At 45.4% G+C, this 15,815-nt stretch overlaps 1 protein-coding gene across 1 annotated transcript; it reads right to left on the minus strand.

Moving 5' to 3' along the window:
• Positions 1 to 323: 323 nt before the first annotated feature.
• LOC104162165 (plexin-B1-like) lies at positions 324 to 15,591 on the minus strand (the record flags this gene model as incomplete). The annotated part of the gene is made up of 10 exons (XM_009700830.1): positions 14,458 to 15,591; positions 9,638 to 9,820; positions 9,089 to 9,217; positions 7,193 to 7,293; positions 6,383 to 6,515; positions 5,519 to 5,675; positions 2,557 to 2,665; positions 2,355 to 2,463; positions 866 to 1,726; positions 324 to 449 (listed from the first exon to the last, which is right to left on the minus strand). Coding segments are annotated over exons 1-10 (3,042 nt in total), but the record flags the coding sequence as incomplete, so codon positions are not given.
• Between the last annotated feature and the right edge of the window lie 224 nt (positions 15,592 to 15,815).

The following is a 15,815-nucleotide window of genomic DNA, read 5'->3' on the forward strand; positions in this document are numbered from 1 at the left end:
TCAGAGATTCAGCAAAACTATGATCTACAGTGCAGCACAAGTGCAACTTAATCCAAATGCATGCAGATCTTCTCTAGCAGGTTGGTGAACACCTGTACTCTCCCCCCTTTCTCTGGGTGACCTCCTACCCACCAATAAATCCAGCTATGCAATTCTTTATTCACAGAAGTAGGTCATTCCTCTAGGTGTTTCTGCAAACGGAAGAAACCTAGGCAGAGCAACAACTGTGTCTGACATATTTTTAGCAGTCCAGTGGACAGGTTGTCCAAACAGTGCTCTGCATTAATACAGTTTCTCAGTGCTGATGGCATTGAGCTGACTACCTGATAGAGGTGGAAGTTCTTTCCCAGCAGGGTTATCTTTCTTGCCACGTTGACTGGAAACAGCGAAGATCCCTGGATTCCCTGCACACAGGGACATGCATCTGGACCCCAGCTAAGTTCTTCATTCTGAAAACAAACACAGGTCTTTAGAGAAAGAGACCTCCATGGCTCTGATACATGGAATCAAAGCCTAACATGCCAACAGCCCTGCCAGAACGAAGACACGGCTGTGCTTCTTTACCAGGAAGTTACAAGAAAGTAATGCAAGAGCCCAAAGAGGTGAACAGCAGAAAGCTGTGAATATGCTGGACATCACAGCAGCTGCCACCTTCAGGCCAGCAGCATTTCTGTAAAACCTGGGAACCTCACACACATTTTTCTGCCTCAGACTGCCACTTCTCACTCCACACATTACAGCGGTCAGCTTCTACACTCTCAGAGGGCACAATCTCTCTTGTGTGCTGAAATACTAGACCAGCAATCTGTATGAACATTTCAAAGTGTTACAGCCTTAGACTGAATTCCAAAGCCCAGCAACTTACCTCCTCCCAAAACTCAGGGGCATCATACTGATAGTCCAGGTCAGGGTGAAGGATCCTGGGAAAGTCAGGGACATCCCTCTCTGAAGAATCACCATCACCCGACAGAAGAGTAGAAGCAGAGAAGGGAGATGTGTCATTCTCAGCCTGCAGCAAATCCATCCAGTCCTCTGTATCTTGGAGCTCTGTGCCTTCCTCCAGCAGCCAGTCTGGGGGAGCTGACGGTGGGAGCTCTGAAGCTGGTAGTTCAGTTCCCAGCAAGCTGGGAGAGTCATCAGAGGCAGCAGGTCCTCCCGGCACCTGGCTGGGGGTTTGGGGAGATAGGATGGCAGATGTCAGTGCCTCTGTGGTAGGAAAAGAACTCTGAGGCCACTTGAAACTGGTGACATGAGGAGAAGGTGTTACTGCTGCTGCAGACGTGTGCAGAGGGCTACCCACTAGGGTGGTGGGTGGGTCGGTGTGCCGTGGTTCCTGGGCAGTGGCTGCCCCTTCAGTGGGCAAGGATGCGTGATCCATGTTTTTGGATGGGCTGGTAAGGACAGATGCAGCAGGAGAAGTTGTCTCTGGCACAGTGACAGCAGGTTTGTCTGCTGGTGGTGGTAGAGGGGATTCTGTGATGGCTTGGAGAGAGGCTGCTTCGGTTGAGAGAGTCAAATATGTATAGCTGAGGGTTTCGGTAGGCTCAGTCATCATATCTGAGGCTGCGGAGAGCGTGATGTGGTTGGGCTCTGTGGGGGGCACAGTGCTTGGTACCACACGCATCAGGGGAGTGATGGGTTTTGTGGCCATAGTTGGGGCTGTGGTAGAGGACTTGGTGAGGGGAGCTGCTGAAGAAGGAAACACACTTGAGGTTGGGATCTGGGCCTAGAGAAAAACAACATGGTGGGGTGAGAAGAGAGAAAGAAACAAAATAGAATAAAATCCAAGCAGAAAAACATGCCATATTACTTTCTCTAACAGCGTTCACAAGAAGCTACTTCACCCTCTGGGTTCCAATGAGAGTTACATCTCATACCACCTTGTCTTGGGACAGAACGAGGGAATGTTCACAGTGTGCAAGATCCAGCAACATTTCTTCTTCCCACAAATGCCTGCACCTGCCTCAGCTCAGAGACAGGTCTGCCTGCCTTCATCCCCCACAAAACTGTAACGGCACCTGTAGGAGCCACAAACTGGGCTTGTGTTCCACCTCCTCACTCGCAGCCTCCCTGCTAGTTTGCTCATGTCCCTTGCTTTGAAAACACAGACTGGATAATCCCAGGAGAAGGGTGACCTGCTTCATCTGATGGCACTTCCCCAGAAACCTAGCAAGGCCTTGTAACATCAGGGATACAGAGCCTTGTGTCGCCCCAAGGGGAGGCTTTGCTCCAACAGCTCACCTCCTTCCTTGATGTGACTGACAGCTGCTATTTTACCTGAGAAGAGATCTGACTGACTGCAACTTGCTGAGGCTGTTATAGCACATAGGACTAGGACTGAGTAGGGGACGCACCTTTTCATTGTAGATAATGGTTCCTTCCTCACAGGCTGCTTTGTGGGTGCAGAGATGCTGCTGAATGCACCAGTTACATCCCCAGAGACTGCTCACACACTTTTGGCACCTGGAACAATGGTAGAAAAGCAGCAGCTAAGACGACTCAGGAAGGGACAGCCACCCTCCCTATAACTACAGACAAGAAAAAGCAGGTGCTCACGGTGCCGATTTCCACAGCAGGGCCACTGCAGCACAGTCATAGAAAGAGAAGTCCACAGAAGCAATGAAGATGTCATGGAAACGCACTACGAGCTTTATGGTGACATGATCTGAAAATGAAAATAAAAGTTTCTTAGAAATGGAGCCACTATAAGTCTGCCATACTGTTAAGAGACACAGCATGCTTTAGGAAAGGCACTGTCTAACAGAGAGACAGATTCCCTTCCATGCTTCTAGCATCTCAATCACTGGATTATTCTATGGACACTAAAACCAGGTTGGACAAGTTTGTCAGGAGTAGTTTATGACAGCTCTTGCCAACCAATGGGAAGGAAGACTAGTCTGAAGATCCCTCCATCTTCATCTGCTATAATTCCACTGTCATCTCTCTATTAGGGGAATATGTAACATTCCAGGCTCAAAGCTGATTGTCTTCCTATGTCATCCAAAGGAAAACCCAACCCTTAGAACTGACGCGTCCTTCACTTACTGCCTTCACCTTGAGAGCTTTGTTCTATGTCCAGACTAAGAAGTGAGTCAGTGAAGAGGTTTAAGACTTATAATCTCACTTGCAATGACTGAAGGCTTATCTGCTTTAAATCCAGGTCTCACGTCAACTACAAGCCTCAGGATAGCCCAGTTCTCTTTGGGAAGAGACCAACACTGTTTTCTGATAGACCAAATAGCTGCAGAGATGGTCAAGACTTACTGCAGCTGATAGCATGAGGCTGAAGAAGATATTTTGCATATGACAGTACTAAAACAGCTAATTCATCTTGTTCCAGACAAATGCCCTGAACCCTAGAGTTGGATATTAGCTCTCCAAATAATGGGAACATACTGCATGGTCTGCTCAACTCCAGGAACTGCCATTTCTCCAAGACAGTTTGCTATAAAAATAAATAACAAGAAGCCTGTCCATCATTCCTCTCTCAGAATTCAGACCTCCTCTTGCAAGCAAGCTCTATTCACAACAAAACAATTAACATGTCTGATGAAGGATCAGTAGGCCTAAGCTGGGTTCCTGATAGGATGACAAGTGAAGCAGTATGCTAGCAAAACAGCTGATGACGAGGTGTGTATGAAAACCCAGGATTAGGAGAAAATAAGGGTATCATGCATCTGGAGGCAGGAGTCACTGCAGTACTGTCAACTCCCATCACTGTCATAGAGGTGATTGCATTTGGCAGAGGTGGAAGAGCTAACACCTCCCAGGATTTCAGGGTTATGACACCATATTTATAAATATTCCTTTCTCCAAAAAGGCCACTATTTCCCAGGACTGCCAATAATGCTGTTCAACAGTACAGATGATGAGGTCGAGCACTTGCAAATTGAGAGCAAGAGTTTCTGCTATCAACTTGGAGCTCAACAGCTTAAAGTGACAGATGAGCTGGTATGCAACCTTTAAAACAAAGCTGAAAAAAGGCAAATTATTTTAGCGAGCTGGGGAAGGTATTATAAGTAGGAATAGGAAAGTGCCAGTGTCTAAGGTCGTGATGAGACCTCATAGAAAACAGTGTATGGTTCTGGTTACCAGCTTCAAATTCAGCTTAGCAGAGCACAGAAGCCTTGCAAAGAAGGGCTAGCTATGCAGTGAAGGAGAGAGGAAGTCTGAATAACTAAAGAATGTGAAGAAAAAGTTTATACAGTTAACATAGCAAAACTCTATGCTAAGAATGCCTGGCCATAGTTCATTGAGTGGGAGAAGAGCTGTGGAAGCAAAAGGACAACACAAATAGATTAAATGGACACAAATCATCCATGAGCAAGTTTGGGTTAGAAAATGGAAGCAACTTGTTCAGCCTCAGAGGTGCAATATGAAAGTAACATAGGTAAAGCATCTCTGGAGTCTTGAAATAAAAGCAAGACTGACTTACAAAGGAATCAGTAAGAATATCTGAAGCCTGGAATAATGAGAACTAGACTGTGCCTTTATCTACACTGATTTTTCACAACTGTGCTTAAATTCAGGCCCACATTTGCAGAACTAAGTAGGAAAGCCAATCCTGCACACTCTGCCTGTAGCAGCAGTGCATGAAGCCCTTTCCCTCTGTGCCTAACCACCCTGAATGGAGACCTGGTCAGTTTGTTCCAGAGTAAAACAGTGTGAAAGCCAGATATAATAATATTGTAAATAATACTGAAAATGAAGGAGTGTGTTAGCTGGGTTCTGCTGTCACTTTATGTCCATGGAGATTGCTTCAGACCTATTAGCCAGCTGCATTCTTGCACAGAGAATCTGTTTAGCCATTTAGGTGAATCATGTGGAACTCTTCCCAATCGGCACCTGCCTTTTACTTCAGATGAACAAGCTCTTTGAAGAGATCAGCTCATCAGAGCCCACGCTGACAGGCTGGGTAAAATCCAATGCAAAGAGCATAAACTGAGAACTTTCCAGGTTTTTTAGAGTGGCCAATTAGCAATAGTCAGTCAATTATCATTTGTGGTAATAGAAGGCTGACTATGTATTTTCTGAGGTTATGTCGCATTGCAGATTCATTTCTAAGGACTGTGGGTCTCTTCTTGCCTTTCCTTACGTGTACTTCGGTCTCCCACTACTATGTGAATTTTGAGAAGGTTTGCATTTTGTTTGATTTAAATAATAAAGCAGTATTTAAGAGAATTCTCCCTCTAGATTTATGACAAAGCTGCCAAACCAGTCACCACTCTAGACTGCATTTCAGATCATATTCAGATTTGCATACAACCCTTCAAGCAGGATCTCCTTTCCAACTACCACAATTTGGCATTGGAATTTGGCAACACCCCAAAATAGCACAGGATGTGTGTGACACACAAGTAGAAAGCAAACAGATATTATGACAGAATTAAATGAACACCTGCTGACAGACCACATACATTCATGGCTGTTAATCCTGGCAACCTGACGGACCTACAACGTACTTTCTCCCAACAATGTTATCAGGGCTATCATGCTCCATTTAAAGCATTTCACTGACCTGCTCCTGTTGGCAAAGCCGGTGCTTGGATGGGATCTGGAGAAGTACACATGATTCCCGATTCTGTCAGAACTGCTGGGCTTTCATAATCTTCAAAGTAACATGAGTAAAATTCTTCCTCACGCAGAGAGGGTAAATCCGAGATAGCCAGGAATATCTACCAATTCAATAATATCCAGTAAATAATTTGCCCTCTAAGACGTTCTTCTTTATTTAGTCTAATTTTCTGGTTCTATTTCTTCAAAGTAAGAGCCCCATAAATTAGTCATCTACATATACACGTATTTTCCTATAACGCCTCCTAGGACTGACTGTTCCGTTCATCATCTCTTGCCGTTCCCAAACTGAATGTGGCATCCACCAAGCAATTGGCAACTTCCCCCTTTGCCCAAGTCTCTAGCAATAGACAGGTTCTTGTCACCTCCTGACACAATGACAGACTTCAAAACACTGCAGCACCTTCTTAGCTTTTCTGTCAGCTCTCAGATGCCAGACTGAAGCCATAATTTTGGGTAGCTACTTTCAGATCTGACAGCAAGTGTCAGAAACACTGTGAAACCACAGACGTGGGCACTTTATAGATACCAAGCCAAGGAGGGACCCCACTCAAGCAGCCATCAAACACTCCAGAATATCCAGTAACTCTTAGCAGGCAAGAACATTTACTTTTATGGGAAAAAAAAAAGGACATTATCTCTTGGTACAGCCAAACTGTTAAGTCCCTTATGTGAGGCAGACAACATGAGCTTGAAGGTTCAGTGATTCAGTACCCCATTGAAAGCAACAGGAAGCCTTGCGACTCCTCAAAGTTTGCAAGGGACTTTCTACGTGCTTGAGCATCATCAGAGGATCATCACCACTCACATTTCTCTTTTCCTCTCTGCTGATATTGGCTGGAGTTAGTGACTGGACAGACAGACACTGCTGTGTAGAGTTAAAGCTCCAGAGCCACTGCTCACTCAACCTGGAACGCAAGCACTCAGAGCGACGGCTGCACCTGCAGGGAAATAGCAAGAAGCCCTGTGAGATATCTGCGCAGCCCTAACAGGACACGTTCAGCTTCCAAGCCTACACTGGCTGTCTGAAGCCTTGCTAGAGTCTTGGGGAAGCTGCTACACAAGCCATGCAAGTTTCAGCCTCCCACCACCTTCAATACTAGCATGAACTGTTGCCAAAATATAGATGAGTAGGCACTTTTGGGGCTTTAAGGGTCATGAACTAGTTCCTGTGGCTTTCTACAGGGAGACAGAGGCAGCAAGCAGACAGACACGCTGGAATAAACCACGTCTCATTAAGCAACATCAGTAGAGGAGCAAGAAATGAAAGAGTGCTAAATAAGAGAGTGACACCAGAAAGAGATAAGATAGTTTTTCTACATTTGAAATGAGGCAATCTGAGCTGCAGTTGGGCTAAAACCAGGCTGAAATCCACTGGACAGGAGTGTTGTGAGTGGTGACCAAAGACCCAAAAAGCAATGGAAAAGATATCCTTGCACGCGACTGTGACTGATGGTGGTGTTTTGGGGAGACAGAGAAATAGTAAGTTAGAATATCCCATAAAGGAACCAAAACTAAACAAAATCCAGACACACAAACACAAGGAAGAGAGTAAGTGAAGAGAATCCCTAAGCATCATCCTCCAAAATCCTTGCAGGTGAACAAGGATCTATCTTACCGTCCCTGAAGGACACACCAGCCACAGTAGGGATCTTTCAGCGCCAAACAGGATTCACAGTCCAAGTACAGGGAACATTCCAGTATGGGAACCTTTACCACCTGTCAGAGAAAGAAATCTGTGAAAACACAGCAGACAACACTGGCTCCAGGTCTACCGCTTCTTTTGCCTAACTAGCAAGTCCCATCATCTGCATGCTCACTGAAACAACTTCTTAATCTCCAATATTGCATAAAAATAAAGAAAAAAGGAACAAGTTACCAGAGCCCATCTGAACGGCCATTTCAGGTATTGGTGAAGGACATCTAAACATCAGGCTGTACAGAGGCGCTGAGGCAAGCAAAGTGTATTGCTATTAACGCTTTTTGCAAGAAGGAGACTTCAGTGATAAAACTATATTTTAACAAAATGGATCAAAGAATAGCAGACTGAATACCATTCACTCTTTTGCTTTTCTGGACTCTATCATGGGAGATCATCTCTCTTGACATGCAGGTGACTGAAGCTGGAGACAGCAGCTCCAGCTGAGGCCTCTGAATGCATCCGCACTATTGCCCACCTCTATCTGGCAGAACTATCATTTTGACTGAAAGTAGACCAAGAAGCTTTGATCAATGTGGAACAAAACCCTTCTGCCATCTGGGGGTAAATTTTACTTGCAAAATACTTCTGCTTTACTTACTATCTTTGCTGATTTCAGCCTCTTGCCCCCTCTTTAATCCGCTACTACCCTTCAGCTACTACACTGTCAGTTACTTTACCAACTTCTAATCCCCGACCCTATTACTTTTGCTAAGCACATGATATAATTTGCATCTTTTTTAATTGACAGAAAAATTACTGTTAAGGATATATTTCAGATTTCCCTAATCTTCTTCCACTCACAGATTCCAACTCCTCCTTTGAAGTGTTACAAAAATTCTGAGTATCTCAAAGTGCATTGGGGGGGTGAAGGGAAGCAGTGGTTTTCGAGCATGCTCTCATTTTTTGTTTGTTCCTTCCTTCAGGGTAACTCAAGGGCTGCTTTTTCCTTTGCTAGGAGGATCCTTGTCTTTCCAGCTCAGGGAGCTGATATGAGTGGTGTTGTACAAATCCTTTCAAATAAAGCATCCATAGCTGGATTTCCTCCACAGCAGACGCCAATATCCTAAGAGCCTGAGGCATCACAATGTGTCTTCTCCTCCAACTGCCATTGGGCACAGACAGAATTAAAGAAAGCAGTAGAAGAGGGAAAGGTGCCTCACATGGTTCCTTATACAGCTTGATTTCATCTGCAAGACTTATTATATACCTGGTCAGAGTGCACCTCTGCTATCTGAAATGTGCTATTTCCCACTCATTTCTGCTTTTTTATAGGTTACATGCCTACAGAAGAACAGCTTAATCTCTTAACTGATTAAAAACAGGAGAAGTGCCACAGTTTTAATTACACAAAAACTCCCTTTTCTCTTTTTAATCTTTTGCAAAACCAAAACAGGTCACATTACTTGTGAACCCAGAATGATCGCATTCTTCTGCTCAGAGGGAGATGCAAACTGTTGTCCAAATGGTTCCTGCTCAACACAGAGGAACCCAGGAATTTGCAGTCCCTTGTCTTCATCCCAACAGGGCAGCCTTTTATAGCCTGCAGTTCACATTCCTCCATCACTGCTGATACAGCCCGACTGACTTAGGGAAATGCACATGCAAACAGGCCACGGTTTAGGGTAACTAGACTTCCTGCAGCTTTTGCAGAAGGCCAGTTCCCATCCCTGTAAGCCAGACTGGCAGGCAGCTGCTGCCCAGCACAGGCTTAGCTAAACACACTGTTTCTCTGCCTCCCCCACTCCTGTCAGTAGTTTGTCGGGACCTCAAATGCTTTCAGCTCTTCTGTTGAAGGGTTTTTATCGCTCTTACCATTGACTGGGTCATGACAAAGAGGTGCTCCTGCAACTGGTCAAACAGCAGGTCTCCACTCACCATGCTATTTAACTGGATAGCTAAAGAAGCGTATACGTGTGCATCTCCCATTGCTCCTAAGTACACCTGCAAGAGAATCACAGTTGCATGCAGGCAAAATATCACAGCAGGAGTTGGGGGCACCCATCCTACATAAGGAACAAGTTGGAACCACTGCTCTGTGCGAGGATTTCAACCTCCCACCAAAATCTCAATGCAGTGACTTCAGCCACACAAAGCACGTTCCTAGCAATACCTGCAGAAGCCACGTAGGATGCACCAGCCCTGACGCTGGCTCAGGGCAGATACAAACAAAGGCAACGTGGTCACTGTTTGGGGCGTTCACATTCTCAACAGTCAGTACAGTGTGAGAATAGACCATCTGATAGTAATGATCTTTAGTAGGAACCTGACTTCAAGGGACAAGAGAAATTGCCTTTCCTCCCCTTCCACCTGAGCATTTCTGATTAGTTTTATCCTCTGCTTTGTGTTGCATCCAGATGGTACCTTGTGCAGTCTCCCTCTGCTGTCTCCCAGAAAAGCAATGGTGTGGCCATCTTCCACATGCACTGCCACTGCTGTCAGACGAGCTGCTGTTTTCTCCAGGAGGGGGGCCGCTTCCAAGGGTATCCGGCTGGCCATAGGGCTGGGAGTGTGGTCAGAGCCACAGGGGTATGCATACAGGGTGTCCTTTTTCGGGGAGTGGGAAGAACAGGGAAATCAGTGGGAAAAAAAAGGATACAAGGAACATTCGCAACTTTAACACTTCCCACCATCCCCTTCCACCCAAATTCCTTAAACAGGTGCCCCAGCAATGAATTCAGCTTTGAACCCCTCTAAGATTTTTTTACTGAGAGTCAAAAATACAGCTTTTAATAATTAGTTTAGCTATGTTGGCTGTTTGTACCCTCACAGAATCTTGCAAACATTTCAGCAAGTCCATTCAGCACCAGTAATGAAATGCATTGAAAGTCTGCTAAACTCTGAAGTTCTCCAAAAAACATTACTGGCTATACACTGCCATGATACCACTTTGGGTGAGATTCATTGTATTTTTCACGACAAAACAAAAAGATGAGAACTCCTGCTTTCTGTGCAAAACCACCTGGTCACAAGCATCACCTCCAACAATCAGCATGGTTTTGCTGTATCACCTACAAATTCTAAGCCTGAAGTAGAATCCTAAAGCATCAGGACGTACATAAAGACAGAGTGGAGCATAACCTGCTCCAAAGAGCTTACTAACTAGACTTAGAAATTGTAAAGTGCATACAACCAGAGACCCACAAAAAGTCAATACAAGAGTCATCTCTGCACACTGCTTCAATTCTTCTGAGTCTTGTGAGATTTCTGAAAATTAACTCCACAGCACCGTGCAAAAACAAGTCATCCTTCTGTTCCAAACCTTCACTTACTGAATTCTAAAGGAGAGAGAATAAAAGCTGCCAACTTATTTACTATTTGTATGTGTAGAGAGAAGATATTCCATTATGATTCATCTTCTTCCTAAGTAACAAACTCAGTCTTGTCTAGGATAGTTCCTCTGTTGCTTATATCTTTCTCAACACCTTGTTCTGCATCCACTTTAATTTTACAGTACCCTTTTGAAGACTGAATGCAGGATTGTTCACCCAACAATTACTATTAAAAACACCATTTTCTTTAAATGATCAGTAGCTTGTCTTCAGCGTGGCTTGTGTAAACTAATGTTTTCATCATGAAATCCCTTATGGATAACACTTTCATTCTCTTCTCCCACCCCTCACTAATTACTCTTACAAAGCTGCGTACGGAGCAGAGGCATTAACATCGCAGTTCACACCGACTCCAGCTCCCTCTTTTGCCTTGGGCAATGTGGTTGAATTTCGACTCCTTGTGAGCAGGGTTATATATTCCTTCTGTCTGACGTCCGTGGCTTTGCCTTTGGCAGCGCTGAGCTGCACGGTACCATCCAGCACCAGGCAATGGAGCCGCTCCCACAGAGGTCAGGGATAACGGCACAACGTGGCATTCTTGAGGCATCTGCTTATTGCCTCTTGCCAACCTCATGGAAAACCTGACCCTTTTGTTCCCTCTCCTCCCATTTCTCTGGGTGTGGTGGGTTTTTTTTTTGGTTGTTGGTGTTTTTGTTTTGTTTTTTAATGCTTGACTGCTTCCTGGAGAAACTAAACATGATCAGAAGCTTTTGACAAAGTCTATGGAAATCCCACGGTAAAATATATTTAACCCCCTGACCTCTATTCACTTCTCAAATGTATTGCTGTCTTAGCATGGAAGCAAGGCTTGACACAGCGGTTCCACATGAGAAACCATGCCAGTTAGACTAGCACTATTTTCATTCTGATGCTTTGTTTTCCTTTCAAATACTAATTCAACTGATTTTCTGCACGCTAGGCATAAGGCTCTGACTTAAAGCCTCAGAGGGGGTTACAACGCTTAATCTTTGTTAGTTTTTACCATCCTCGAAGCTATCATTCATTTTGAGTGACAGATATATTTTTCTTATCAGCTCTGTTGTTGGACTCTTAAGCTTCTTCCAACCCCCTTCTTGTAACTTAAAGATTTCTATTTCTCCAGTTGTCCAGTTCCTATAAGATTTATTAGGAAGTGGGCCACAGCCAAATTTCCATAATCAAAAGCATCAAGTGTTTATTTTGAATGGGATCCTAGCTATCTTTTGCAACCTTTGTGTTAATTCAGATAAATGCTGGAGCCTAATGACCTCACTATTGAGGCTGATTTTTCAAAGTTTGCTTAAAAAAAACCCCACACATACAGGTCGGAAATAGTTGTACCCCAGTTGTGCCTCAGCACTGCTGTTGCCTATACGTGATGCCAAGGGCAAGTCACTTCACATGCAGTGTTTATCTACCATAAACCAAGGTGACCTGAGCAGTGCACAGCCTGCCCATGGCCTCCCAGGGACTGTCTCCAGCGCAGTTAATCACAGTCACAAGCTGAAACTTGTTCCATTCTACAGGATTAAGGCTATGATAACTGTATACAGTGTTTATATAAATTTACATAGAAACTGTTCGAATTGTTTTCAGTGAATAACATCTTGGCAACGTAGCAGAACATACACTTCAGGGGTTGTGCAGTGTCCTACTGTGATGCAGCAGGTTTGGATGAAGCTGCTGCCATGAATTCTGGTGTGTGCTTCCTACGTTGCACGGGTAGGAAGCAACAATAGGACAAATCTATACCTATGCACAAAGAGGACTGAAAGCTCGGTGCAAAAGGACAAGTTACATACCTTGAAAACTACACCCACAGAAGATATGCAGCCTTCCCAAGCCTTGCAGAAACATGTTTCACACTTCCGATTATCCAGTCACTGACACCATCTACAGAGTCTCCTGCATCTCAAGACTAAACGAATCTCCAGCAAACTAAACAAATGAACTGGTTCTGAAATTCTTATAAAAACAAGCATTTTTTTTTTCCAATGGAAGAGATTGTATTGAACTGTAAAACTCAACCTTGGCCTCTCCTGATGGGCTAAAAATCAGGAGGCAGCGCTAACTAGGGAAAAAGGCATACCTTGCACACAGGCTGGTTTGGAGGCAGAAAAACGTGAAATTAGTTAGCATTATCCTTACATACAGCACAAGCCACCACCATTGAAACCGAGTTAAAACTGTTCCTGCATAAAATGTTCATTGGCAGCCGCTTCCACTCAGCACTGAATGGAGCAGGCTGGAGTTGGCACAGACCCTTACGTGTTGTTAGATACAATCTTAACGACAACCGCTACCATGTACTGAATGGTGAAGGATAAAGTTTGTTAGGACATTTACATATCATTGGACACACTTGTTAATAAGATGCCATACTTTAGTCAGCCCACCAGTGCCAAACCGTGCAGCTGGGACCCTGGGATCATGTGCCAGGAATCACATAGCAGAGACTGGCCTTTTTCTCCCACCCTGTGCACCCACTTCTCCACTGGATCAAATGGTACAGGGGGACTCTACATCACGTTGAATGAAGGATTTTTCTAAACGGCTCACACCGGTTTGACATTTAACTCCCTCAAGTTGCCCTGAAAATCACTTGTGACAATTCCTTCCATGCAGCCCTGCAGAGGACACATAGGGCATGGCTAAGAAATACAGTGAAACCAGGACATCAAGCTGGGCAGTCTCTTGCTTCCCAACCCTTACATACTCCTCCTGACCTTACATTCATCTTGCTCCTAGTCTGCTCTTTACCCTTCCCTTCTCCCACAATTATTCTACAGTGAACTTTAACTTCTAAAAGGAAAACCATAGTTTTAAGACTGGTTTTGGACCACACATCCAACCCCAGAGACTTCCAAAGCTCTGTGGTACCACTTTGCTCTTTGTAGCACAGGGCTGGGAAGAGGCAATTATCTGGAGAGCCTGTTCTGTAGAAGGAAGACACAAGCCAACATGCTGTCCTGCTAAGGGCTAGCAACGCCCTTGGTGAAAACAGGCTACTCGCAACCACAGAGCCTCATGCTGGGACACTGCATCCAGCACAGCCCCAGGAGAACGCAGCTGCTCTGCGTGTGTGTCACCATCCCAGATACCACAGCACCAGCCAGCGTGGCTGACAGACTGCAAGGATTCAGGGTCACAGCCACTTTAGTTCACATTTTTATCCTGCAACATCCCATCATGCCTTTGTCGTAGAGTTTAAAGAAGGATTATCACCTCTTACAGCTCTGGAGACAAACAAGAGCCAGGTCAGGGAAAAGTCCTCCTTAGGCACAAAATTCTGCAGTCTATAGGAAATTAGGATTTTGTTGACACTTGTGTTTGCTTATATTCTTTTTTTGTTCCTGGGTGCCCTTGCAGGAAGCTGTTGTGAGGTGCACCTCACCGGAAGCAACAGGGACCCAGCACACCCCTTAAATTCCCTTCCCAACACACAGGTGCACATGCACATATTCCTCTCCTTCCCTGCAGTGCAGGCCAGGAGATGAAGATACTGATAAAGAACAACCTGAACTGCAGCTTCAGGGCTCCTGCCTGGTATTGCCATGAGACAGGCTTCAGGGCCACGTCACACCAGATCCTCTCCCCATTGCCACACACAGTCCATCTCCCTCTGGAAGGAAACCTGCCCGTGCCAGGCAGAGAGGTGCAGCAGCAACGAGACGGACTGCACTTAAACAGGACTCAATGGTTCTTGCATCATGTTGCTGCAGTAGCACAGAAACAGCCTGAGCCCAAAGACTTTTAACCCAAACAGATTTCAACATCTGTCTATGGCAAACAAGCTGACTTCAGGAACACAAAGCAACACAAGAACATGCTGCAGACTACTCTTCACTTCAACAAAGGTGCAAAGCCACTTACCGCTGGCAGCTGGACACAGTTGGAACTGACATCGTATTCAATATATGCGACTTCGGTCCCTTCTTCTGATTTTCCATCTCTCATGTAGCAAACATCCCTAGTCCAGTTGGTCAGGCGATCCACCTCCTCCATTGCATAGAGACAGAGCGCAGACTCCTCACTCAGTTTACCAGAAGAAGCCTGCCAGGCAGAGAAGGCTGCAAACAGCACTTCTCCCTCAGTGTCCAGCTGCCCCTGGGCCAGGCCTTTTCCCGGTCGGGTGACGTAGGCTGCTTGCAGGAGGCTGTATGTATTGGCTTTGCTCTGGCAGAGCAGAGGTAACTCCACATATGAGTAATAATGAGAGTCATCCAGGCAGATTCGCGAGATGTAGGTCTTGTACTCACGTGATTGAGACTTGAGGTCTCGACGGTAGAATAAGAAATAGACGCTTGAGCGATAAGTAAAGGATTTAATGAAATGGTGGTTGTACTCGGAGAGCCGGCCCACAGCCAGCTTTGCTGTTTCTTCATAGGAGAAAATGGAGTGAGAGTCTGTTGCTTGAACATCCCCTCCGTGGGCCCTGAGATTTCGGGTAGTGATGGGAGGAATCCCTCCTCCAACTCCTCTGCTGGTGTACCCTCGTCCCACAAATAGCAAGGGGACCTCATCCTTTGAGTAGGCTATGAGTCCTACAGTGGTGATATTGGGATCATTGGCAGCAACGTACTGAGTGTCACCGGGGCTCTCTGGTCGGAAGAGGACATGGTCAATGGATGCAAGGCTCCTCTTCTCACAGATTCCCTGGTGCACGCTGCCACACACGATGAGTTCCTTCTGCACTGCGTTCACTAGCAGCAGCTTGTTGTGATTGTCGGTGTGGTGTGCCTGAGGGCACTCCAGCTTTGAGACCGGGGGGAGGCAATCTTTGCTGTCCAGAACTGGTCCAGTCTGAACCATGTTCTTCATCAGCAGGTCAGATGTCAGCTGAAAGAGAAAGTTGGTGGCCCCCAAGTAGATGGTCCCAGATTCCAAGTCCATAGACAGGTGGAGGAATTTCGTAGCGTTGTGTGAGAATGTGACATACTGCAGTCCCCGTGGAATCGCTGTTCCCAAGAAACAGAGAACAGGAAGGAGGAACGTTCCCAGAGGCATGGTAAATGCTCTGCAAGAGAAGAAAAGCTGTTATAACTCCTTATAAACCAGGAGTAAAGATCAACACTCATCAAAATCTTTCAATAGGACTCTTATTATGAGAGGTAAGCAAAAAGAACATGGATAACCACAGAAGGCGGAAAGCTAGACACAAAGAGCCAACGTATGACATTTGCAGAAACACTGAGAGAAAGAGGCCTGCAGGAGTATCAGAGACTTCACAC

The sequence above is a fragment of the Cariama cristata genome, unplaced genomic scaffold (assembly GCF_000690535.1).
Source record: "Cariama cristata isolate BGI_N322 unplaced genomic scaffold, ASM69053v1 scaffold17245, whole genome shotgun sequence".
NCBI lineage: Eukaryota > Metazoa > Chordata > Aves > Cariamiformes > Cariamidae > Cariama > Cariama cristata.